The sequence below is a fragment of the Canis lupus genome, chromosome 22 (genome assembly GCF_011100685.1).
Source record: "Canis lupus familiaris isolate Mischka breed German Shepherd chromosome 22, alternate assembly UU_Cfam_GSD_1.0, whole genome shotgun sequence".
In the NCBI taxonomy this organism is placed as follows: Eukaryota; Metazoa; Chordata; class Mammalia; order Carnivora; family Canidae; genus Canis; species Canis lupus.
In genome coordinates, this window is record NC_049243.1 from 13,834,066 (window position 1) to 13,859,604 (window position 25,539).

Genomic DNA, 25,539 nt, shown 5'->3' on the forward strand with positions numbered 1-25,539 from the left:
CACTGATCTGCTTTGCGCTAAAGGCTCAGCTGTTATGCATAGGAGCTTTGGCAAACGTGGTTATCAACACTCATTCGGTCTTGAGATAAAATTCAGATGCCACTTAGAACTTCAATAACAAGATCCAGTAACAAAGCCTGAAAACTACTGTGTGTGTCCACGGAGAGGTGTCCGCTTCACCTTAAATCTGGACTGAGCTGAGGGTGACCTAAAAGGCTAGTGTCCTAAGTATTACATATCCAAATTTGAGCTTCCCCAAACTACAAAGCTGGAATTGACAGTGAGCCTTTTCCCTTAAAGGAGAGTTTTTCCTCTGGGGAGACACCGCCTCTCTTTCACCGGGCTTTCTGCTTTTCTTCTGAAACACTTTCATAATCAAGTGACTTTCCTTGCATGGGTGCCTGGGGACGGTTGATTTTTCTCCGAGGATAAAGAAAGTTACATATCGATTGCTGTTGCTCGGGGTTTGCACCAGCTCTGGCAGAAGCGGGCGCGCGAGCGCCCTCGCATTCACACACACACACACACACACACACACTCCCTGAAATACACATAACACCCCTAGACACACACGCACACGCGCACACACACACACACGCACGCACTCCACGCACACACATCCCTCTGCACCACATGCAGACGGATCGACACGCGGCCAGAAGATCTGAGCCTCTCTCTGCATCTGAGCCTCTCTAGGTGTGCGTTTGGTGCCAGGATGTGTGTGTGTGTGTGTGTGTGTGTGTGTGTACAGAAACCCATCGGGAAGACCGCAGCTACCTTATTCTGCAAGCACGCTGCGATTCCGGTTCCTGTGTACATGGAACCAAAAAAAAAAAAAAAATTAAATCGCTGTCAAACTTTTTTTTTTTTTTTCTTTTAAATCTCCTGCTTCTGGAGGAAGACGGTGGAGGAGCTTCTCCCCCCGGTAGCTGGAGACTCTGGAGAGCCGGCGGCGAGGCCCTGGGCGCCGCTGCCGAGGCGGAGCGCGGGGCCCCGGGCAGCCCAGCCGGTCTCCCATCTAACTGATCTAATCAATGACTCCGAGGAGCTGGGGCTCCTGGCTCCGCCCCCGCCAGTGTCTCCTCCGCCTCCTATTGGGCGTGGGCCGAGGGGGCGGGGCCTCGTTCCTCGCGCGGATTGGCTGGCAGGGAATCAGTATCAATGTTTAAGCGGCGGCGTGAGGTGCATAGAGTCAGTGAGCCAGAGGCGCTGGGGAGAGAGCGGGGACCGCGAGCCCGGCGGATGCGGCAGCGGCGGAGGGCGGCTGGGGAGACGCCGCTCCAACTGTTGAATTTTCACCTTTCGTTTCCTCCGGTGCTTTGCTCTGCGGAGATGGATTTATTTGCCTTGAAATCCGCACGTCTTTTGCAGGCTATGAGCTGATCCTGACGGGCACCAGATTAAAAGAGACCACCCGTGATAGAAGAGGAGGAAAAGAAAGAAAGAAAAAAAAAAAAAAAAGAAAGAAAGAAAAAATTAAAAAAAAAAAAAGCCCTCCACTACGGACTGCACAATTAACTATGCACACCGGTGCTGGACTTTGTGAATAGAGAACATTGAGAGGAAAATCGTGAACTATGATGCGGGGCTAAGCTGTGAACAGTCACTGGAATCCTGATATTTTTTTTTCTCTCTCTCTCTCTCTCTTTTTTTTTCCCCAAGACTCTGAAAGATTTGGGGGTTCCCAAGGAAAGGTTTAAAAAAATAAACAAAACAAACAAATAAATTACACCTAGCAAAAACAGACGCCTTGTTTTCCAGACCCTCGGACCCCGGCAGAAGAGGTAGAGTAAAAGTGCTGCTGGATTCAGCTACACCTTCCTTCCTTCCCTCCCTCCCTTTTTTATCTCCCCCCCCCCTTTTTTTTTTCTTTTCCTCCAAAACATGAATCTGGCTTTTCTTTCTCTAGAGTGAGTCAGAGAAAGCGTTAGGAAGAAGCCGCAACTAATGTCTGTGGAGGAAGGACCATGAGGCCAGAGTGAATCCGATTCGTTCCACCGCTTCTGACTCATCGGGCGGATCGGAACACCTGCATTTCTGGATGTGTCATTCCCGTATGTCGAGGTGCCTCGAGAACCCGAAATGATGTGCGGCCAGACCTGTGCCTGACAGCCCCTCGGAGGGAGCTCTCGGGGGTTGGGCACCACCCCCCCCGCTGGACCGCGGCGGCCGCAGCTCCTCACCCCCTGCCCTCCTCGAGTCGCCCAGAGCCAGACTGAGAGCCAGACTGCAGAATGCATCACGCCAAACCTTGATGTGTTTCTTCCATCCAGCCCACTCCTACCATTAAAAAAAAAAGAGAGAGAGAGAAAAAAGAGAGAGAAAGAAAAAAGGAAAGAAATTGACGGGGGGAGGGGAACACCCCGCACTTTATTAGCTTCCAATATTCACCACTTTTATTCCTCGCCAAGGTTTTCCTTTTCTAGATGAAGAGGACTGGGAGGCAGGGCCATTGGAAGGAGATGCTGAATAGAAAGAAAAGAGAGGCACTTGACAGCCCAGCCCTGTGAATGCAGAGACTGTTTCCCTTCTAGCGAGAGACACAGGGAGAGTGTGTGTGTGTGCGAGGACTTGGGAGGGTGGCTCCCCCTTCCTTTTTATTCCGCCTCCCCCTCCCCCTTCAGATCTGCACCTCCAACCATGAGTTGCCTGTTGATTTCCTCTCGCCTGGGAAGAAAAGCAAACTGGAATTAAACTGCATCGAGAGGAGTCCTTGCTCTCTCGGGGAGAGAATGGGATGGTAGCGGCGGCTACTGGCTTGGCACCGAGGAATCACAGCGTGTGTGTTCTCCGAACAGAGGCGGGGATAGAGCTATAGACCCCCCCTCCCCTCCACCGCCACCGCCCCCCCACCACCACCACCCTCCACCACCGCCCCCCGCCTCCTCCCCACAGACTCACACCGCAAACGCTGATCTGGCGGTGGCTTTCCTGACTTCGGGGGACAGCCTTTTCCGAGGAAGAGAGGGAGGAGCCTGCTGGAGGGAGGAAACTACAAATCGGGACACTAGTTCTTTGCGCTGCATTTCCTCCCCTCCCTTTGGCTGCTCGGAAAGGAGAGAGCGAGAGCGAGAGGAGGAGGGAAAAGAGGAAAAAAAAAAAAGAAAGAAAAAGAATACGCTTGGCTGGGAGATGCAGTCCGCCGCCGCCTCTGCCTCAGCCAGCAATGCGAGATTAGATCTCTAAATGCAGCAAAACACAGCCTGAAAACCGAACGGCCCGCGAAGCCAGCAGACGTTTCCCAGGGCTCCGGCGAAGCTTCAGAATACACCCGGCTCGGTCTCCTCTCTGCCGTCTCCCCGTTGCTCCTCACCCCCAGCAATTTCATCACGGGAGGCGAGACACAAGTAAGGATTGCACTTTCCCATCTGCCCGAAGACACACCTCCCCGCTCCCTCCCCCACCCGATGTGAGGAGGACCCGGGCGCCCGCCGCGGGAGTGGAGGTGCAGCGCCCCTAGCGGGAGCCGGGGACACCCGCGAAGCCAGTGGCCGGCCCTTCGAGACGCGGTTGCCATCCCCTCGCCGGCCTCGTCGCTCAACTTTGAGTGTCCCCAAGTCCCGGCGGCGGAGACAAAGCGCGGGGCTCGCCCCCAGCCGCAGGGAGCCGCCGCCTTGCTCCGCGCCCCTGCAGCCTCGCCGCGCCGCCGCCGCCGCCGCCGCCGCCGCTTCGCGCTCAGTGCGGATGCTGTAGATCAACAGGTTCGGGGAACTTGAGCGGAATACGGAGACCGGCCCCGGGGGGGTGCCGCAGCCCCCGAGCGCGGGGAAGGAAGGACCCACGGACTCGGGGCTCGCGTCGCGCGCGCGCGCTGCGCCGGGGCCCCAGGCTGGCGCGCACCCTCTCGCTCGCCCCTCCGGTGCGGCTGCTCCCGCCCCCACCGCTCCGGTCTGGGATGTACCTGTCCATCTGTTGCTGTTTCCTCCTGTGGGCCCCTGCCCTGACGCTCAAAAACCTCAACTACTCGGTGCCGGAGGAGCAAGGGGCCGGCACCGTGATCGGCAACATCGGCAAGGATGCTCGACTGCAGCCGGGGCTTCCGCCCGCAGAGCGCGGCGGCGGCGGCGGCGGCGGCGGCGGCGGCGGCGGGCGCAGCAAGTCCGGGAGCTACCGGGTGCTGGAGAACTCCGCGCCGCACCTGCTGGACGTGGACGCCGACAGCGGGCTCCTCTACACCAAGCAGCGCATCGACCGCGAGTCCCTGTGCCGCCACAACGCCAAGTGCCAGCTGTCCCTCGAGGTGTTCGCCAACGACAAGGAGATCTGCATGATCAAGGTGGAGGTCCAGGACATCAACGACAACGCGCCCTCCTTCCCCTCGGACCAGATCGAGATGGACATCTCGGAGAACGCGGCGCCCGGCACCCGCTTCCCGCTCACGAGCGCGCACGACCCCGACGCCGGCGACAACGGGCTCCGCACCTACCTGCTCACGCGCGACGACCACGGGCTCTTCGCGCTGGACGTCAAGTCCCGCGGCGACGGCACCAAGTTCCCGGAGCTGGTCATCCAGAAGGCCCTGGACCGCGAGCAGCAGAACCACCACACGCTGGTGCTGACCGCCCTGGACGGCGGCGAGCCGCCCAGGTCGGCCACTGTGCAAATCAACGTGAAGGTGATCGACTCCAACGACAACAGCCCCGTCTTCGAGGCGCCCTCCTACCTGGTGGAGCTGCCCGAGAACGCCCCGCTGGGCACCGTGGTCATCGATCTGAACGCCACCGACGCCGACGAGGGCCCCAACGGCGAGGTGCTCTACTCCTTCAGCAGCTACGTGCCTGACCGCGTGCGAGAGCTCTTCTCCATCGACCCCAAGACCGGCCTGATCCGCGTCAAGGGCAACCTGGACTATGAGGAGAACGGGATGCTGGAGATCGACGTGCAGGCCCGGGACCTGGGGCCCAACCCCATCCCGGCCCACTGCAAGGTCACCGTCAAGCTCATCGACCGCAACGACAACGCGCCGTCCATCGGTTTCGTCTCCGTGCGCCAGGGGGCGCTGAGCGAGGCCGCCCCGCCCGGCACCGTCATCGCCCTGGTGCGGGTCACTGACCGCGACTCCGGCAAGAACGGGCAGCTGCAGTGCAGGGTCCTGGGCGGGGGGGGCACGGCCGGCGGCGGCGGCGGCGGCGGCGGCGGCGGCGGCGGCCTGGGCGGGCCCGGGGGGGCCGTGCCCTTCAAGCTGGAGGAGAACTACGACAACTTCTACACCGTGGTGACCGACCGCCCGCTGGACCGCGAGACGCAGGACGAGTACAACGTGACGATCGTGGCGCGGGACGGGGGCTCGCCCCCGCTCAACTCCACCAAGTCGTTCGCCGTCAAGATCCTGGACGAGAACGACAACCCCCCTCGTTTCACCAAGGGGCTCTACGTGCTGCAGGTGCACGAAAACAACATCCCCGGGGAGTACCTGGGCTCGGTGCTCGCGCAGGACCCCGACCTGGGCCAGAACGGCACCGTGTCCTACTCCATCCTGCCCTCGCACATCGGCGACGTGTCCATCTACACCTACGTGAGCGTGAACCCCACCAACGGGGCCATCTACGCCCTGCGCTCCTTCAACTACGAGCAGACCAAGGCGTTTGAGTTCAAGGTGCTCGCCAAGGACTCGGGGGCGCCCGCACACCTGGAGAGCAACGCGACCGTGAGGGTGACCGTGCTGGACGTGAACGACAACGCGCCGGTGATCGTGCTGCCCACGCTGCAGAACGACACGGCCGAGCTGCAGGTGCCCCGCAACGCCGGCCTGGGCTACCTGGTGAGCACCGTGCGCGCCCTCGACAGCGACTTCGGCGAGAGCGGGCGCCTCACCTACGAGATCGTGGACGGGAACGACGACCACCTGTTTGAGATCGATCCCTCCAGCGGCGAGATCCGCACGCTGCACCCCTTCTGGGAGGACGTGACCCCAGTGGTGGAGCTGGTCGTGAAGGTGACTGACCACGGGAAGCCCACGCTGTCGGCCGTGGCCAAGCTCATCATCCGCTCGGTGAGCGGCTCCCTGCCCGAGGGGGTCCCGCGCGTGAACGGCGAGCAGCACCACTGGGACATGTCGCTGCCGCTCATCGTGACCCTGAGCACCATCTCCATCATCCTCCTCGCGGCCATGATCACCATCGCCGTCAAGTGCAAGCGCGAGAACAAGGAGATTCGCACCTACAACTGCCGCATCGCCGAGTACAGCCACCCGCAGCTGGGCGGCGGCAAGGGCAAGAAGAAGAAGATCAACAAAAACGATATCATGCTGGTGCAGAGCGAGGTGGAGGAGAGGAACGCCATGAACGTCATGAACGTGGTGAGCAGCCCCTCCCTGGCCACCTCCCCCATGTACTTCGACTACCAGACCCGCCTGCCCCTCAGCTCGCCCCGCTCCGAGGTGATGTACCTCAAACCGGCCTCCAACAACCTGACTGTGCCCCAGGGCCACGCGGGCTGCCACACCAGCTTCACCGGACAAGGCACTAACGCAAGCGAGACCCCTGCCACTCGGATGTCCATAATTCAGGTAAGAGACTTGTAGCCTAACTGGGACTTGACTTCATTGCTGGCGTCTGGAGCGGTCCTGACACCTTCGGACCAGGACCAGCCGCCTTGCCAGCAGCAGTGAGAGGGGGGAAAAAAAAAAAAAAGAATTTTTTTTTTTTCCAATGAAAATCGCTTTACACTTTTGCCACTACCTGTACCTGTCTATACGTGACCCCTCCCTTGTAAATAGCCTGAGATCTAAAGGATGTGAATGTTTGTACTTCTGTTGTATTTTAAAGTTTATTTTTGTAGGTTTAAAAATGTTGGCAGCCTTCAGTATTTAGAGTTCATTTTACTTGTTGGTCGACATTTCTCTCCATTACAGAGGATACCCAGAGTAGGGGGGGAAACAAAGTTTTAATTAGATTTGCTTTTTAATTCTGTGTGTGTGTGTGTTTTTTTTTTTTTTTAAATCTGATGCCGGAAATGAAAGAAGTGTATACTCAAATATTCAGAAGTTAACTTCTTCTTCAAGTACAAGATAGCAGCTAGCCTGAATTTCAGATCCTGAGTATGAGCTAAGTTTTCACTCCTCCCCCCACCCCCACCAAAAGTCCCTTTTAGATTTTAGACAGTGTGTTAAAGAACACGAGTTTTATTTCTTCTTCTCAGCAGAAACTGCATCCTAATGGCTTAGGGTAGTTTAAACTTTTAATATGTGAATTATGTTCTGAAGCTCTTACAAAAGTTTGAATAAATGTGGGCTCAGCATAATGACCATTAACTGTCCAAGAAAAGTTTATGTCTATTTTGTCCTGTAGTTTTCCAGAGCTGTTTCTTGGAGTCATTGAGGAGGGAATAGAGTGTACACAGAGTCGTTTTATATGGTTGAAAACAGGAGGCAAAGTTGGCCTGAAAGGCACTTGATGCACCAAAAAGAATTTCAGGATGCATTTAGTTTGCATACTGTATATTTCCAGTATAGCTAAGTGAGAATTTAATATATTTTAGATAGTGTAATCCAAAGTTATTGATATATATTTTTTTTAAAAAAAACCTAAATGACTGACCCATCATGGACATAGATTACAACAATAGCAGGTGACTGGACTTTGTCTGGTCGCTGCCTAGCTTCTTTTATCCATTATTAAGTTGTGTCACAGAAAAACTTAATTCTTGCTTATTATAGATGCATGTTGCTACAAATTACCCTGGATGAGCACTACTTGAAACTCAAAATTGAGTTTAACTAAAAGTGACACTTTGGGAGGAAGATTAGTTTGGGGCAAATGAAGTTGATTTGTTCTTAATTGTATGCTTTGAAAAGCAAATACCTTTTAATGACACTTGATTCAGTAATGTTTTTATTATTAAAATGAATAGGTACATTCCGTAACCTTATCCTTTCCAACATGAGTGTGACAAATGCTAAAAGAAAAACATATTTTCTTAAGATAGTTTAATGTCCTTATAAAACACTCTTGTACTTGATGCTGCTGAATACTAAAGTATCAATTCTAGTATTGAATCCCACTTTTTATGATGTCTACTGTATACCAGTAATCACGATATTTTGATGTCTATAAAAGGCTGAACAAGAAATATATCCTTTAAAAAATATTGTGGTTTCTATGAAAGTCTTTCTGTGACTGTGTAAAACTGGTATTTATGATAATCCCTTTAGGGAGATATGTTAAAATATGTATTTATAGATCTTTTGCAGTCATTTTATTAGACACATATGTTAAATACCTTTCCTCTATTTTTAGCATTGACAATTACAAAGATATCACAGAGAGTTCATGCCTCTTCTTCCATTTCAAATGCTGTTAGATGAATTCTTATTTAGGTTCCAGTAAAAATGAAGTGGGCGCAGTAGAATATCAGAAAGCCTGATTACTTGGTCAGATTAGTGAGGAACATATTCGGATGGAGGGATCCAGAGGGTTGTGAGGGGCCGGGGGGGGGGGGGTGGCTATACTGTATTCACACCATGCTGTTCTTTAAGCTGTTCATTGCTTGAGGAATGGATGATGGTGATGATGATGATGATGGCGGTGGTGGTGATGATGATGATGATGATGACGATTTCTCTCAGCAGTAAATCTTAAGCCAAAGCAAATCTCACACATGCAGGGAAAGAGGTAATTTAAAAAGAAAACAAAGGAACAAACTTCCTTGCTGTTCTCTTTCTTCTAGAATCTTAATCCATGCCATAAAAACACAGAAAAAGTTTCAGTTTTAAGTTCTGGAAATTTTCTCCAAGGTGACTCAATGTGGCATATTGCTCCTGCCCTGGAAATATCCTCGATATAAACCGTTAAAATAGGCACTCTTTCTTTCTCTTTTTTGTTCCTTCTGAGTTTTTACAGTTTTCTAGAGAATGCTTTGTAAATTCCTAATATATTACTTTCCTCTTAAATATTATCAGGTTTTTCTCAGTACCTATTGTTGAGAACAGAGTAACTATGGTGACCCTCCTTCTCTTTCTGTTTAAACTAGCATGCTGCAAACACTTTGTGCTGAAGTGACACGCTTAAATTCAAGGGCTCAGGTATCCATAACCTTGTTTCCGAGTGCATTTATTAATGTGCATATTTAACACAGCCTGCTAGGAAACACACGACTAACCTCACAAGTATTTCTGAAGGTAGTATTTTAATCCACAGAGTACCCTGGGACTAGCAGCTACTAGGTCTGCATTAGCTTTATTTTCCAGCATGTTTGTGCTGTTTAGAAGGGGCACGGGGTGTACTTCTACTGATGGAATGAAACGTACTTTGTAATTGTTTTGAAATACACTGGTACAGAGTGGTATATGAAATTTAAGGATTTCAGGATGTGTAAGACTCATATTAAAGCTTACATTAAGATGTTTCTGAGTATCAAATGACATTATGTGAGTCCAGTTTCTAAGGTTAAGGTCTGTAGGTTCTTGGGCATGAGAGTAGTTTTTATTGAAAATGAATGCAGAACAATCATGTAAGCTGATTTACACAAATAACCACTATGTAGAAACAGTGGTTTGTGAGAAGAGGATTTTATTTCAGGATTTCTTCAAGTTTCTCAGATGAAGTAGAGTCAGTCTGTGAAGTGTTTAAATAATAGACTAGTGATTAAAATATGCTCAATAATGTGAGTCATAATACAACATTGTTACAATGAAATATTTTATTCATTTTAAAGCTATAACACTGATTTTGAAAAATAGGAGCACAGATTTTGTGCTAGGTAAGGAAAAGAGATTGTCAGACAAATTTATAAAAGCACTTTTCTTAGTCATTTTATGTGACTTATTTCATATGTTAATATGAGAATCTAAAATCAAGTAGAGATCATTACTAATTGTCACGAGTAACTGCATATCGAGGCTTATCAAGAATTATTTGTTCAGCCTCATGGTAACTTCTCAACAGGTGTTTTCAACGAAGGCCTGACTGAGAAGAGGCTGGGGACTTCTTCACTGTTGGGAGAATTTCCAGTTTTGTTTGAACATCTGTGTTTTCAGATTTTTTTTGTAGCACTACTGCAAGTCATTTCAGTATGATCTCATAGAAGAAAATACATTCAGCCTGCAGAATAAGATCTACTAAAATAAATTTTTAAAAAGAATACATTCTCATGTAGTATTTTATAGTTCAATTTCAAAAGATTCACATTAGGATTGACTTTAGACTTTTTATGCTAGGAAGAGAAAATCCTTTTGATATATGTGCATGGCCTTTTCAATAAAAAGGAATTAAACACATGGTAAATACAGTCAATCCAAATATATAAAAATGAGATTGGAGCATAGAGGACTAAAGTAACATAGCATAGATGATAAATCAGTATTTTAGAAGGAAAAGGTGAAACGAAAAGTATATCTTTACTAGCAACATTATACATTGTCTGCCTTTAGTCTCACTTCTCTAATACAAGAGACTTTTGACTATAGGGACTCTGATGAGCTCCCAAGATCATGATCTTTAAAACTTCATATTCTAGTATATCAGCGATCTCAATAACAAGCATAAAACATGTGAACAATTTCTTTCTTCATATATAATTTTGGGGATATTTTTCTGCAGTGTTGTTCTAAGATGGCACGGTTTGATTAGTGACACGCACTCATTTCCATAATTATATACACCTGTATTTCTAAGGGTAATGGTGGGCTAAACAAAAAAAGAATGTGTCTTTCCTATAGGATGCCTCCAAGAGTGTCTTTACTTTTTTTAATTTTTAAAAGATGAAAGGATTAATTCCTACTCTAAGTCAATATAAGTACACAATCAAAAGGCATTTTTTTTGTTCTATCATATACTAAAAATAATATAAATAACACACCAAAAAAACACCATCAAGGTGTTTTGAATTTCTTCAAAGAAGAGTTTAAAATTCAGATTATTATCATTTTTGATACATTATTACTTTTATCCTTAGTTTTGTGTGAATCCATGAAAATCTCCACTCCAATGTAAATTTGGGTGCATTTCTTTATTTTGAAAGAAAACACAAAAGTATAGTTTTTAAAACTATATGAACTAGAAACCCCAGATCCTTATTTTTACATTTAATTGATATAACTACTTATAGGTAATAACCCCTCTTCATCTATTAGTTGTTAGTTTTCAATAAAATTTCCAAAATGTCAGCTAGGTAAAATACTTCATCATTATTTTGCTGAGATGATAATTCATCCATCTTTTAAAAATAAAGAAGTAGGATACTTTTAAATTTTTATGAGTGCATGAGTGAGTTTATAATTTTAAGTTCTATGAGTGAATTTTATAATTTCAATAAATATTATCATATCTAAGTCTACATGGAGGGTTTTGGAATTTGATTCTTGACATCTTCATGTTATTTAAGGCTGTGTGTGATCATGAAAGCTATATAATAGAAAAGTATTTCCTAGAATTCCAGTCTCAGTTGCTTGAACATATTTCTTAGTCAAGAAAAAAGTTTCCATGTACTAAAACATCACCTGTGACTATATTGTTCAAGCCACATTAAAGAAATTTAATAAATAAAAAAACATAATTTCTAGAAACCTCTCATAGTAAAGTTAAAGTTGTATATTATTTACTTTTTTACAGTGAAAATAGATTTACATGTGAGGTTAAAAAATTGGTTACTCTTAAAATAATCTCAAATATTTTTTAGCAAAGGATTAAGAAATATACATATTTTAAAATAAAAAAAAAAACTTAAAAATCTCCAGATAGGTATTTAAAACTATTTACAAATATGATTTTACTCTTTTCTTATGTTTCGCTACCACTATCAGGTTTCAATTTTTTTACTGTGAGTGCTGCTTGTGTAATACAATGCAATAGAAATAGATCTATACGAATAAAAATATATCTTTAAGAAAATATTTCATGTTTAGATTAATAAAGGGTTACATGCACTTGCTGCAGTGAAGGTTGGCTCTGCCTATATTTATGAAAATGTGAATCATAAAACTCAGCAAAGTTAAAATGTGTGTATATATGTATATATGTCTTTATATTTCCCATAAAATGTATACAAATACTCAAGAATAAATATTAGCCTATTATATGCTTTTTTAGTTCAAAGGCAGCTCTTCTCTTTTTAATGGATGTATTCAAATCTTTATTTTTTCTTTGAAAATATTTTAAAACTTGATGATTGCACTGTTTTCAAACTTCACACATTTTGAAGTTCCTTAAAGTAGAGCCAGTCGCTCTAGAGCAGAGAATTTGAGGAACTACTGGCCTTCAGTGAACAATAGGTTGGAGTTTAGGTAGATTAAGAAAAAAAAAAAAGTTTTCATCCAAGTTTCTGATTGTTTCAGGAGGCTGGTAGGATGGCTAGAGGCATTGTGAAAATATATGCCTTAATCCTGATGATGAAACGACAGGAGGAGGATAAAGCCGCTAGAGCTGCCCTTATGCCAGTTAGGAAGTAAAACTTAACTCCCTTATGCTGAGAAGTCTTGCAATACACTCAATAGTGGGTAAATTCTTACAAATGCACCTGCTAATTATGATATTAGTCATTGCTCCAGAATGTATTCCCCTCAGTGATACTTCTGTTTAATAAATCCCACAGGGCATTATCTTAAAGTCGTATTTTAGTAAAGTCATGAGGGAAGGTTTTTTTTTTTTTTTCCCCTGTACTGAATTCCTTTAACCAATGACTGTATATTTGTTAGAGAATGGCATAAAGTTCATTTTGCCTATCAATTTGAAGACTGACTTTTGCCACCCACCTACAAAACACTTTTAAAGTTCATCAGACCTACACTAATCTATTGTCAACCTATTTTAGTAAAGGAGACGTTGACAAGAGTTTCCTTCAGTGGCACACAGTATTTTACGGTTAGTCATAGCTTTCACCACCAGCTTTGACAGTGATATATTGCTATCCTTTGGTCGCCTGAAATAAATTATCTATAATAAAGAAGTCCTTAATAACATCAACATTCCCTGCTGTGACTAAGCAGAAGTTTGCTTGTACTTCCTTGCTACTGCAGAAGTACAAGTTCAATATTTTTTAGGTAAAGCAAAGAAAGACGAAAAAAAAGGCAAAAATACAGATGCAAAACTGTGGCTGTGTGGGTGGCATCCTTCTACTTGTATGCACAAAGTTCTTCCAGTGACAGACTGTAAAATTGGTTTCCGACAGTGTTTGAGAGAATCTATTGATATACATGTGACACACTTCTATCTGTTCTGGTCCTAGTGGCATTGTGATTACTGGTATCTGTAGGCCTTGCCCTGGATCTAATCCAGGCAGTTTTATTGTAGTGAAATGGCTCTTACAGTTCATTGAGCATCTAGCATAACTGTACTGAATATGATTGGCGCGTTTGCATATATTTATTCAAAAAATAAGGCAGTTAAACAGCATAATTATGGGAAAATGAATCATAACAATAAAAGACCATTTAAGTTAACAAGCTTTGTGATCAAAGGATAAATACAGGTTGGGTAAATGAGACTTTAGATGTAACTAATCTACATAAATAGACTTTGGTTTGATTAGAGGAATGGAATATATTAAAATAATTTAATGGTATTAGAAATGCATTTTGTTTTAGTCATTTTGAAATATTTAAAGACTTGTGTTATTTTCTTTACATTTCTACTCAGTAATACAGTTAAGAACCATATTTATATTGGAGGCAAAATGGGCAAGGTACAGATAAGTATAATCATGTAAGCTTGTTTGGCTCTGGAATACACCCTCTCTGAACAATATTTATTATTTTTTAAACTTATAATGTTTTTGATTGATTTTTAATTAGTGGAACACATTAAAGGGACCATATAAAGGACAATTTCTTGTTTACTCTCTTTATCAGCTAAAAGCAGCCTTTGTAGAATTTGAAAGTGAGAGTATTAAAACTCTATTTCAAGCTTTCAAAGCTATACCTTTATAATTGTTTTGTAGATATGTCTTGTTTTTAAGACACTGCGTGCTTGTTTGTAAATTATACTAATACATCATGTAGAGAATGACTTTATATTCAGAAAAATTCCAGTGCTATTTTGGTGGCAAAAAATATTTTTTAAATAACAGATTTAACTTAAAATGTGACTAAATAATTTCTTTCTAACAAGTATGGCTCTTTAGATATATTTTCTTCAGCTTCTTCTGTTGATTACTTTTAAAAAATGTAATTTAAGCATAAGTCAGCAATTGAAATACCTCTTTGCAGCATTTCTGTCTGAGTCACTAATAATCATTGCTGAGCAATGATTGGATTATAATTATACCTAGAATTTTCATGCCCTCCAATTCAATAACATTCAAGTGGAAATATACACATATTTCCTAAATTCCAATAGCTTACTTTTATAAAGCAATGCAACAGGTATTTTATTATAGGCAGAAATGTCACAGTGGCTTAAATATCTTTCTTATTTCTATAACCCAATTTTACACTATCAGTGTCTTGGATAAGTTTCTAAATATTTGCTTGCAGTATGAACACTTCCATCAGTTTTGAAAACTAAAATGATAGTTTTTATCTTCAAGATATATATATTTTTTTCAAATCATAGACCCCAATATAAATGCCTTTGCTTAAAGCTGTTTATTTTATTTTTCACACGATATAACTTATCAGAGTAAGCTGAGATTATTTTATGACTGAATATTCAATAGCTTTTTGGTATTTCACCAGAGCAATTCCAATATGCAGAACTGATATTTATAAAAGAAATTCACCTATGATTACAATGAGAAGCATTATCTTACCAGAGTATAAGGTGGCCAATCTGTGCTTTTTTGCTAATATCTCCATTTCAGTATATGACATGACAATAAGAAATCAGAATGTTTGAGATATATACTTAAAATTTCAGCAAAACTTACTAAGGAAAAACATCATAATTTAGCATTCGGGGGGGGGGGGGGAATTAGCTCCAAAAGGAAATGTTTTCCAGCTCAAAGCGATAATCGCTTAATAATACATCTCTGATAAACATTTGTCATAAAAGCTTTGCAAACAACCTTAAAAATAATTTGCTTATTTCCATGGTTCTGTCAGCAAATAGTGGAATATTGTCTAAATATTGGTGAATTTTGTTGTGGTGACTTCTTGAGGCACACAAGCCTTGCTTTCTATTTTGTTTTTGCAGTTTTGCATCTATTATAAAATAGTTTGCCCCAATTAACTTATTGCACTGAGAATGTGAATAAGGGGAGTTATAAGTCGAGAAAAATAAAAGAGAAATGGGACGCCTGGGTGACTTAGTGGTTATGTGTCTGCCTTCAGCTCAGGGTGTGATCCTGGGGTCCCAGAATCGAGTCCCACATCCGGTTCCTTGCATGGAGCCTGCTTCTCCCTCTGCCTGTGTCTCTGCCTCTCTCTGTCTCTCATGAATAAGTAAATAAAATCTTAAAAAAAAAAAGAAAAAAAGAAATGATTTATCTTTATGATCATTATAATTAAGATGGAATTATAGATTTTATAAAAACTTACCTTCATATAATTTCAAGGCAAGACACTTGATTGCTTTATTTTTATTATTATTTTAAGTTTTGTGTGACCTCGTGTTACATTAATGAATTTTGTTTTGTTTTAGGCCAGTGCCTAATTTCTTATTTTAATCTTGGTTGAGTAAACCAGAATTTCCTAGTTAAGAAAGTTTGGTGGTACACTTGACTATTGAATCTTATTTGGCTTTGTATGCCTGGAATATGTTTGCTGTTTAAAAAAAACAAAAAAAAAAAACAAAAAACAATGATAATATGTTGGTGCTAATGCATGAATCTAAGTGTAGAGTAAGATAGAGGATTATTGAGAGCATGTGTGTGTGTATGCATGTGTGTGTGAAAAATAGCAAACATTTTAATACAACACATAGAATGAAATAAAAAGTCTATAACCTTGCACTTTTAGCATTGGCATGGATAAGAATAATTATTAGCTACATTTCCAGATCCTGACCTTCTAGGAAAGCTACTACTTATCTCTAGATGATAATAAGGCAGGAAATAAGTGAACTATCCTATTAAACAAATCCCACTCAGAGGAATTTCTAAGGGTTATTGGCAAAAGCCTATTCTACAGTGTGGCCCTGCTATCAGATGTGCCAATACCAACAAATGAAGCTATATGCCTAAGTGGAGAGAAACTAAAAGAACTGAAAGACAAGGAATACATTTAAGGAGAATTTCTTTTTTCTGATTTTGAGCAATAGACTTTCTACGATTTTTTTTTTTTTTATAATCAAGACAATTACATAGTAATTTGGGTTAGAATGCATGCCCAGTTCCCCATCTCAAAACCCAATTTGTTACCACCTGTGGCTATTTCTATTAAAAAAAAGAAACATAATTACTATGAGTCTCAGCAGTCTTAGAGTAAATTTTTGCAATTACAATACCTCCCTGGGGCAGATGTGTGAAAATGGCAGATTAATTCCTGCCAGGATCTTTCTGTTCCTCGTGCGTTTTTAGGTTTGGTGTTGCCTGCTTATTAGAGTGGCTCTGTTTGCTCTGGTTAAAGGTTATGTCAGTGTTTCCATAGTAAATCTCTAGAAATAAAGATCCACAAGTCAGCCATTAAATTTTGCCTCAGGCGAAAAGTTGACATGTAACGCTTTAGCAGCTTTCGCAAAGGAGTAGATAATATTTTCCATCATGCTCCTCTTTTGCCTGGTTAAGTTTGAAGTACATGGTGGTAGGACCATTTGACAGTGTTGGAGAAAGCAGGACAGACTGGGAGGTAAAAAAGAAAAGTGCAGTCTTTTGAACTAGAAAATGATATTTAATCAACAGAAGTCAATGCAAGTATTTTTCTTCTATGCTTGATCCTAAAGCTACTTAATGCATAAGAATTTTAAAGAGCCATAATAAAGATATTGAGACTGGATGACTAACAGGAGATTTAATACCCTACCTATTTCCATTCATTCTTTCTTTGATTGTGGTATGTAGGCTTTGTTTTTATAGAGATCTAATTCATCTACACACACAAAAACATGAATATTGTTAAATCTCAACAGCTTTAAAACTCTGGATCAGTGTTATAACTGTTGGCAAAGCTAATTTGTCACAAAGCAGCTTAAATCGCTGAATATTGGAAGACAGGGACCATATACAATTTGCTTGTCTCTGTCGTTGGGGAAAGTAACAAGGTTTCTAATACATAGTAAGCACTTGAAAATATGGATCCTTTTGTAAGTCTGTGATCTGATCAGACATGAGCTAGAATTTAGATTCAAACCTAGAAATTACAGAGGCCAAAGTCTAAGATATTATTTATATAAACATACTGGCAAACAGTTTATTTGAAGGTGGTATATTTTGATAATTTTTAATTGTTACCTTCTTAATAACTACAATGAAAAATTCCTATACAAGTCTATTGGTACTATTACAAGTTCCTGGAAAAAAAAATGACCAAAGTTCATGATCATGAGCATCAAGCTTTCAATGAATTTGTTTATATTTATACACACACATATATAGGTTTATACATTAATATATATATATATACTGTATATCAAGAGCAAATAGTGTTAAGTAAGAGTATATCTTTTATCTTTTGTCCTATTCCTTGATATGCTTTACGAAGTATTAAAACTGCACAATCCAAATATTATGTCTCTTTGTTAAGGCTTAAGAATCACACAGCTCTAGTAAATTATTAAGAAAGTAATGTTATTTTTCCTATATGACTTTTTTAATGAAATGAAATTATAGATAAACCATAAATAGTAATTTTAGGATTGCATTTATTTGTATTTGTTAATATATAATTTCATGACTTAATCACTTTAGTACCAACCATTTGCCATCTGATAATGGGGAAAGAATATCACTGTGGGCAATTATCAAAGTGTATAATAATAATAACCCAACCTAACAAAATTTTTCTCAAAATTTCAAAATCTATTTTATGTAGGTGGTATGAAATTTTTATGCACATATTGAGGAAACATAATCTAAGCTTTTATACAAACAGTATGTTGCCCATTACAGTATTGTTATTTAAAATACATCTACAACCTGCAGAGTTGTTCAATCCATAGTCATCAATTCAAGTAATAAATAGCAAAAAAAAAATTAAAGCTCTTAATTGAAATAATTTACTATTTTTAAGCTATTTTAGGACTTAATTACTATTTTTCTGAATTTTAAACTTTAACTGTAAAAATGCATATCAAACAATAAGGAAGTTTGATAGAATAAAGTCTTAAAGCAGAATGAACTTTCAAGCCATATTAAAAATTTATCTCCACTTGCCAGATAGTTGGGATACAAAATCAAAGAAAAAATAATAGGAGCATAGAAATGCAAATTTAAGAAGTTTAGAATTCATTGTCAATTAACATTCAAAAGCAAGAGAAAGACTTTCTGAAAGATTATAGTGTTAAATATTGTGTAAGATAAACTGACAAATTGCAAGTTCTCAGAGGGGACGTTTATATCCGCAATTATCCAAACATTATAGTTTGAGCCCATCTGTAAATTTACTCTGGAATATTTGGTATTTTGGGAAGAGAGGCATAGCACCAATGGTGCTGCTCTCTCTGGAGAGGATGCCAGGCTGGGTCTTGCTTTTCTGTCACTAAGAAGCTTGAGTACTGGGAGCAGATACCCCCTCAGTAGATCAGAAACTGGGCCTGTAATCATCCATAATCGGTCTGAATTTTACTCATTTCTCTGACTGTGCTTTTTCTTGAGCTATCATGCATACTTTATCTTAAAGAATACAGCTTAGAAATCTACTGGAAATGTGACTTCTAAGTAATATTGGTAAAAATGTGAATGTCCTGAAGATATACCAAGTTTCGCACATTAGTCTTTACATGAAACCATATAATCTGAATACATATTATTTGTTTAGAAATTTCAAAAAGTTGTTTAGATATTTGAAAATTACCATCAAAATACAAAATTTGAAGCTAAAGGAAGGGAATTATTATTTATGACTTATACTGACTTGTTCTGATTCTTTTCTTCTTTTCATCTGGTCTCTTTTCTGTGATATCTATTCAGAAAATATATATTTTACAGAGATACCTTAAGAACACTGCACATTTACATCTAATGTAAATATTTTTAAAGAACTCCGATACATTCATTGATGAGACCATGGTGGTGTTTCTCACCTTAAGCTGTTTAACTATATGTACATTCGGACCTCAGATGCCTATGGTCGATTCCTATAGTGGAGCAATAGAGCAGTGGGTTGAATTTGAGATGGGTTGGATGAACTAATGTTATGTTTAGCATTATTAAAATGCATTTGATATATTTGTTTATTAGGTAAGCTTTTGTTTATTAGTTAAAAATCTTTTTGGATTTCCTTTCATCTAGACTTTTAAGAGATAAAATATTGATTTCTGTTACTTAAAAGCAATAAAATAAGTCTTTCCATAATTCCTTCCTTTTGTTCCTTGGGCAAGAATGTGCTCTACTGAGATATAGTAGAGATAAAATCCTTCATCTGCCACTCCTGAAAATAGAACATTTAGTTTTTTTAAGTAAACTCTATGCCCAACTTGGGGCTTAAACTCACAAACCCCAGGATCAAGAGTTTAATGTTGTGCTAACTGAGCCAGCTAGGTGCCCCTAGAACATACAATTTTTTAACCACTTAATAAACCTTCTTTATATATTAAGCTTACACAGTCCAGTGAAATAGACTGACATATCAGTTCATAACATAAGGAAAGGGAATTTATAGTTAAACTTATTCAACAAATACCTTCCAACTATTTTCATTACAGATCTCCCAATGAGCTTCAGTGAAGTTGGGCTTCATTTTAAGTATTCATCATTTAACTAGAGAAATCAAATCTCCCAGGGCACATCTGTTATTTAATGATATTAGAGTTTGGGTTTTGTTTGGTGTCAGTATAGGATGGTGATGGAAAGGCACTACGGGTGGGAGAGGAAAGGAGCTCTGATTCAGTATCCCCAGGTAATATGATATAAATAATTGGAAAATGGAGATATCATTTCAGTTGGTTAATTGTAATAAACCTATTATCTTGTTAGAGCATTAAGGTAGAATCAACATGTTGGGAAACAGATAAAAGGTGCATGAAAGCATTTAAAATTCAATCATTAGGTTTCATTGCACCCATCTGCTCCCAGGAAATATAATTGGAAATTTGATTCATTGACCTTTAGCTGCCATTTTGGGCCACAATTTCAAAATCTATGTTTTCAAGTTGGACATTTGAAGTTAATTCGGTAAGAGCCATAGTCAGTACACTTTTAACACAATTACCTTTTTGAACAAAATTTGAAAAAAATAAAATCAGACCTAATGGGCTGGTGTATATTTGACGGAGTCAGAGTAGTTGTTTAATCCTGGATCTAGTTAAAGCAACTGATGTTCAAATTCATTAAGCTTTCAATTAACTAGAGGGACTGCTGAACTTTTTACTGTTATTTTATGCACAAACTCCTGCCTCTCATTAATTATTCTTTGGGTCCATGTTATACTACTTTATACTTACAACATCCAATTCCTCTAAAATTATATACCACGCCACAAGAAAAAAAACAATATTTAGTATTTCAGGAGATTAACCTGAATTTAAAAATTTTGCACCTCTCTCAATACCTTTTGCCAAAATAAGTATGATACCACATAACTTCTCAAAGTAGTTCTTATGTTTTCACTCGGAAGAGTGATATATGATAAAATTATATGCCTAACACGAAATTCATTATGTAAATGGATCATCATTTCTCGTCAGCATCTGCGTACTGCTCTGCTCACTGAAGTTCATGTAACTTGGAAAAGAGTCATGATTAGACAGGTGTTTTTTCAGTCTATGAGATCAAATTTCTGAAATATTTATATAGTGATGAGCCAGATGTACACAGCTTAACCTTATAATCCCATTTCACAGCTTTTCCAAATACTTGGAAACTTGATAAGTAGGAAGCTGATTATTTTGGCAGCATAGCTCCATTAATAGGATTCAGCGCTTCCTTGTTTACAAGCCAGTGCTACTAATATAATCTAGTATATTAAATCAACAGGGAAACTGAAAACATAGAATCCATCCAAGGGCTAATTGACAGGGATGTCTTTTCTAAAGCTTTTTAATGTGTTTTTTATTGACTTCATACTGTCAGAACACACATAGCGCAGGTGAACAATGTGACTGTTTGGGATACTATGCTATCTTCAGTTTGGAAAGAAATAGTTATAGCTCAGATTCTTCATGCTTCTATTGTAATCTTGATATAAGCCACATAAGACTGTGCATCTGCCCTTTACAAATATTCCTTTCAACATCATCTCAATTAGAAGGCTTACTGTCATTTGACATGTGAAATTATTTTAAATGCACTCATCTTTTTTTTTTTTTTTAATGAATAGAGGCAATCCGGAGTAATGTAATAATGTGTCATGATTTTCATTATGCTTATTTATTGGTTCTACAATAATAGACGGAGAGCTTATTGTTAGGCTTTCAGCCTGAGCTATTTATGCACTGTGCTACTAGGGGCACCATTTCATATTGTGATGTTCTGTCCTCTTAAGAAAAGGGGTATCAGGAAATTTAAATCAAATTAGACTACAGGAAGAGTTTTACACTTTGTCTTTTTTATATTAAGTGTATAGCTTTTATAAACTACGTAACTCTGCTTGAATAAACTCATGCTCCCTTCAGAGACAGGAAAAACCTATTTTTCAAACTATGTATGACAACCTGATTCTGTTTTCAAAAGAAGAAAGGAGAAAGCAGGCTATCAAAAAAGAGAAAAATTCTTCCATTTTTTTCACTTCTTTTTGGGAAAAAGTATCTACTTTGTGTTTTATATTCATACAAAAATGTGTCTAATGCACATATAAGCAGAGCACATAACGTTTTTTTTAAAAAAACATAGAATTAAGTAATATATAAGGAAGAATTTTTCAAGGACAATTGAAAGATAAATATATGAGATTTTGGGGCCGTTGGTTTTTGTGCTCCATGACAGATATTCTAAAGATGAAGCTACTCCACTGAGACTGCGCTTCTAGACCTGTATAGTTGAGATTCAGGCACTGCTAGTCTATTGCCTTTTGGATTTCAACTACTCTAACATTGAACCTGGGAATTTGTAGTCAGCCTCCAGGGATGAATTGGCTACATTTGACTGCAGGGCCAGTTACTTCTTTCCTATTTGATTTTCGCCAAGTCAATAGTTTCCCTAGAAGAGATTTTACTCTCAGGAATAACAACTATTATAAAATTTTTATATGCAAAAAATCCAAGTTTTTGCATTAAAAGTAATTTCAGATTTTTTTTTTTTGTCCAGGAAATGTGTCTTTGAGTTTCTTTCTTTTTTGTTTTTTCCAAAATTAAATGATTGTACTCTTATTTAATCATTATAGTCATTAATATATAGTCATTTTAGTGATAGTCATTATATTTATCATCATTTTATATTTTAAGAGGAATTTTTACTGCAAAACTTCTACTAAAAAATCATACCTAAAATAGCACCTGGTGTATAGTACGAACTCATTATGTATTTGTGGGCTGAAAATAAATTTGTAATTAAAAAGTTTTAATTGCTTGTAATTTAGTACTCAGAGATAGCTAGCTATTGCTAACCGTTGTTGTTGAGATCCACAATCCCTTCACTAAGTACAAATCCAAAGGACTAGGACTTGAACTGATTTAAGACAATTTTTAATCTTTACATGTTCCATTTAGTGTTAATATGAACATTTTTTACTGAAGAAGTAGTAACATGTTTAAATTTGAGGTATTGTACTAGTCCCTGCTGGGATGGGTACATGTACAACAAAACATTATTCTGAAAATATGAAAGAGTTAGGGATTACAAGACACATTTGAGTGCAAGGGTTTTGAATAAGGGTTTGTAAACCTGTCTATCTTCCCATGCTGTTCTATGAACACACGTGCATGACACACAACTAGATTTTTTTTTACAGATATATACTAAACATAATACCCTAAGCTGCTTTTTCCCTAAAATGATATAATTTATCATAGGTACACATCATTCCATATCAGTGATGTTTATTCATATTATCTTAACAATGCTGGAATTCTGGGCCAATTAATGGATCATTAATTTAATCAGTTACTCTCTGACAGTTTGATCCTTTACACTGAGATTCAATTCCTAAGGTTCTTGATTTCAAAAAAAAAAAAAAAAAAATTAGCTTTTTGGTCCAGAGAAAATTGCTTGACTTTTTTTTCTGTTCTCTTATTAGATGTAATAATATTTGCTACTCATAGAACTCTCATAGGAATTCAAGATGAAATACAATTATGCATATAAAGGATATGATCAATACTAAATGTTGAATAAATGTTAACACATATGATTATTGTTGTTAACAGCAAATGACATAAAACATTGAAGCAGTTAGGGTACTGATATGCAGGCTTATTCTCCATAAAAACAATATTTCAGTTGGCCCGAATGTTAGCAGTTGTATAAGAGTACAATTTTATTCCAGAATGTTTATGATTATAAAAAAGTAATTTTACTGGAATGTTAATTTATTTTATCATACATTTCCATTTTGACCTTTCTAAACCAGGATTGGTCACTTTTATTTTAATGTTAAATAGACATTTTAAAAAGTGACCAATTTTTGATAGAACGTCTTCCAAAAAAAAATTTCCAGATATTTTAAATTTCTTACACTACTGAAGCAAACTCCGAAGTGGTAAGATGTTATTAAATCTTCCTTAAGAACTGTGCTTTTCATGCAGGGAGAACTTGTGGGAAGAAAACCTCACACCAGGTAGAAACTGAAGAGAAGTTTCCACAAAAGGGCAATGAATACCAGAAAGTTAGAGACATATGATAACATCTGATTTCATTTACCCCTCTTTTCATGTAAGAAAATTGAAGCATAAAAACGTTACTCATATATATATATATATATAGCTAGGAATAGAGAATTAATGTCATCTGATTCAGTTTAGGGTTTCTGTTCCTATACCAGTTGGGATATCATGTTTGATATGCATTTATGTTGAGTTATCTATATAACAAACATTTTATAGCATGAATAATTGCTAGTAGGAGTTACTGCAACTTAGTTCCTAGAATGCAGGTCAATTTGGAAAATAATTCTTTAAGGCTTCTATATATTACGCTTCAGAAACTCTGCTGGGACCTATGTACATATAACACATTGCCACAAGGTCTTTCAAACTGATAACCAGCAGTAGTTTCAAGAGGTTCTGTAATTTGGTCCTTTATAGTGAAAATATTTCCAAATTTCGGAGACTCCAGAAGAAACCCAGGATAGTCAGATTTGATCATAGAACCGGCTTTGATTCTCTTATTTGAATCAAAGTCGTCCAATAGACCTCATTGCTTTTATCTGTGTTTAATATGATTCAGAGCTGAACAATTATAGGAACAAAGCCATTCAAGAGGGTGTGACCTGGTATCAGAACTCTTTAGGGAGCATTGATTAACAGGCATTATTAGAATGAAAGTAATAAATCTGTAAAATACATCAGACAATAATAAATAGATTAGAAAGCATAGTACAGTACACACAAAAGGAAGATGGATCATACAGGACTTGCAGGTTTTTTATTTGAAGGAGTGCAACATTTTGAGTCAATGAAACCTTGTTCCTCTTACTTACTCTTATTGGGACCTCCAGCTAGCCTTTCATGAATTCCACAGGCCTCAGTTTCTCCATGCATAAAATAGAAATAACTATAATGGTTCCAGCTGGTGAGGTTGAAAGGGAGGAATAGTTTTGGAGAGGTTGAGAAACAATGACAAAAACACCCTGTAATACGCGTAAGGAAGCAAAGGAGACAAAGGACCAAGAACAGAAGAGTTCTTTTCTCTGGGAAAGAACAGGTTACTTACTCTTATTCTAAGTACACTCTAGAGGAACTTGTAATACACTTCAGGAAACTTAATGTGTCTAAGTGCATTTTGTTTTCAGGTGTTCCCATGATGGTACTGTTTCCACAGTTTTAAGTAGTTTGGAATTGAATATAAACATGCTACAAATCACCTAACACTGAAATTCGCTTAAAAAATATGAAAAGTTTTTTTAATCAGGCACCTTCCAAATGCAAACTCTGTAAGAGAAGTCTGTGTCACACAGAAGATGAAAACGGCATGTGTGTGTGTGTGTGTTTCTTGACTGTAACCTAATTAAAGATAGTGTATATGTGAAAATGCCTCATTAGTATTTTATCTACAGGAATGAGTGGAGTGAAAATTTTAATTATAAGGTTAAGAACGGAGACTTAGGTTTGCTCAGCCAGGATCCTGCAACTTTTTCTGTTAAGGGTCAGATAGTAAATATCTTCAGGTTTATGGGCCATACGGTCTCTGTCACAACTACTCAACTCTGCCATTGAAGCATGAAAGCGGCCATAGACAACATATAAATGAAAGAGCCCAGCTGAATTCCAATAAAATTTGATTTTCAAAAGCAGATAGTGAGCCACCAGCCAGGGTCGACCAACTGTTTTTGCAAGGCATCACTGTTAACATTTCTTAATTTCTTTCCATTTGTGTATAAAAAAGAAAAAAAAAAAAACGTACCATGCAAATTATAAATAGTCTCTAACAAGATCAAGGTATTTGTCTGTTATTTCAAAATTAGTTATGGAAGAATGCAGG

General features: G+C 39.6%; 1 protein-coding gene and 1 long non-coding RNA gene across 4 annotated transcripts in view; both read left to right on the forward strand.

Annotated features, from left to right (window-relative positions):
* Nucleotides 1-1,186: 1,186 nt before the first annotated feature.
* On the forward strand, nucleotides 1,187-2,312 carry LOC119865128. Its single transcript, XR_005376319.1, has 2 exons — nucleotides 1,187-1,784; nucleotides 1,910-2,312. It is a non-coding gene; the product is annotated as an uncharacterized LOC119865128 (long non-coding RNA).
* Nucleotides 2,313-3,812: 1,500 nt separating this feature from the next.
* The window catches only part of PCDH17 (protocadherin 17), a 96,118-nt gene continuing 74,391 nt past the window's right edge, over nucleotides 3,813-25,539 (forward strand). The window contains exon 1 of one of the 3 annotated variants that reach the window (XM_038569682.1): nucleotides 3,813-6,508. In XM_038569682.1, coding sequence (XP_038425610.1) covers nucleotides 3,896-6,508 — 2,613 coding nt within the window. In that variant the 5' untranslated portion in view covers nucleotides 3,813-3,895. The remainder of the gene's footprint in view (nucleotides 6,509-25,539) is intronic. The other 2 variants (XM_038569681.1, XM_038569683.1) reach the window with 2 other exon arrangements.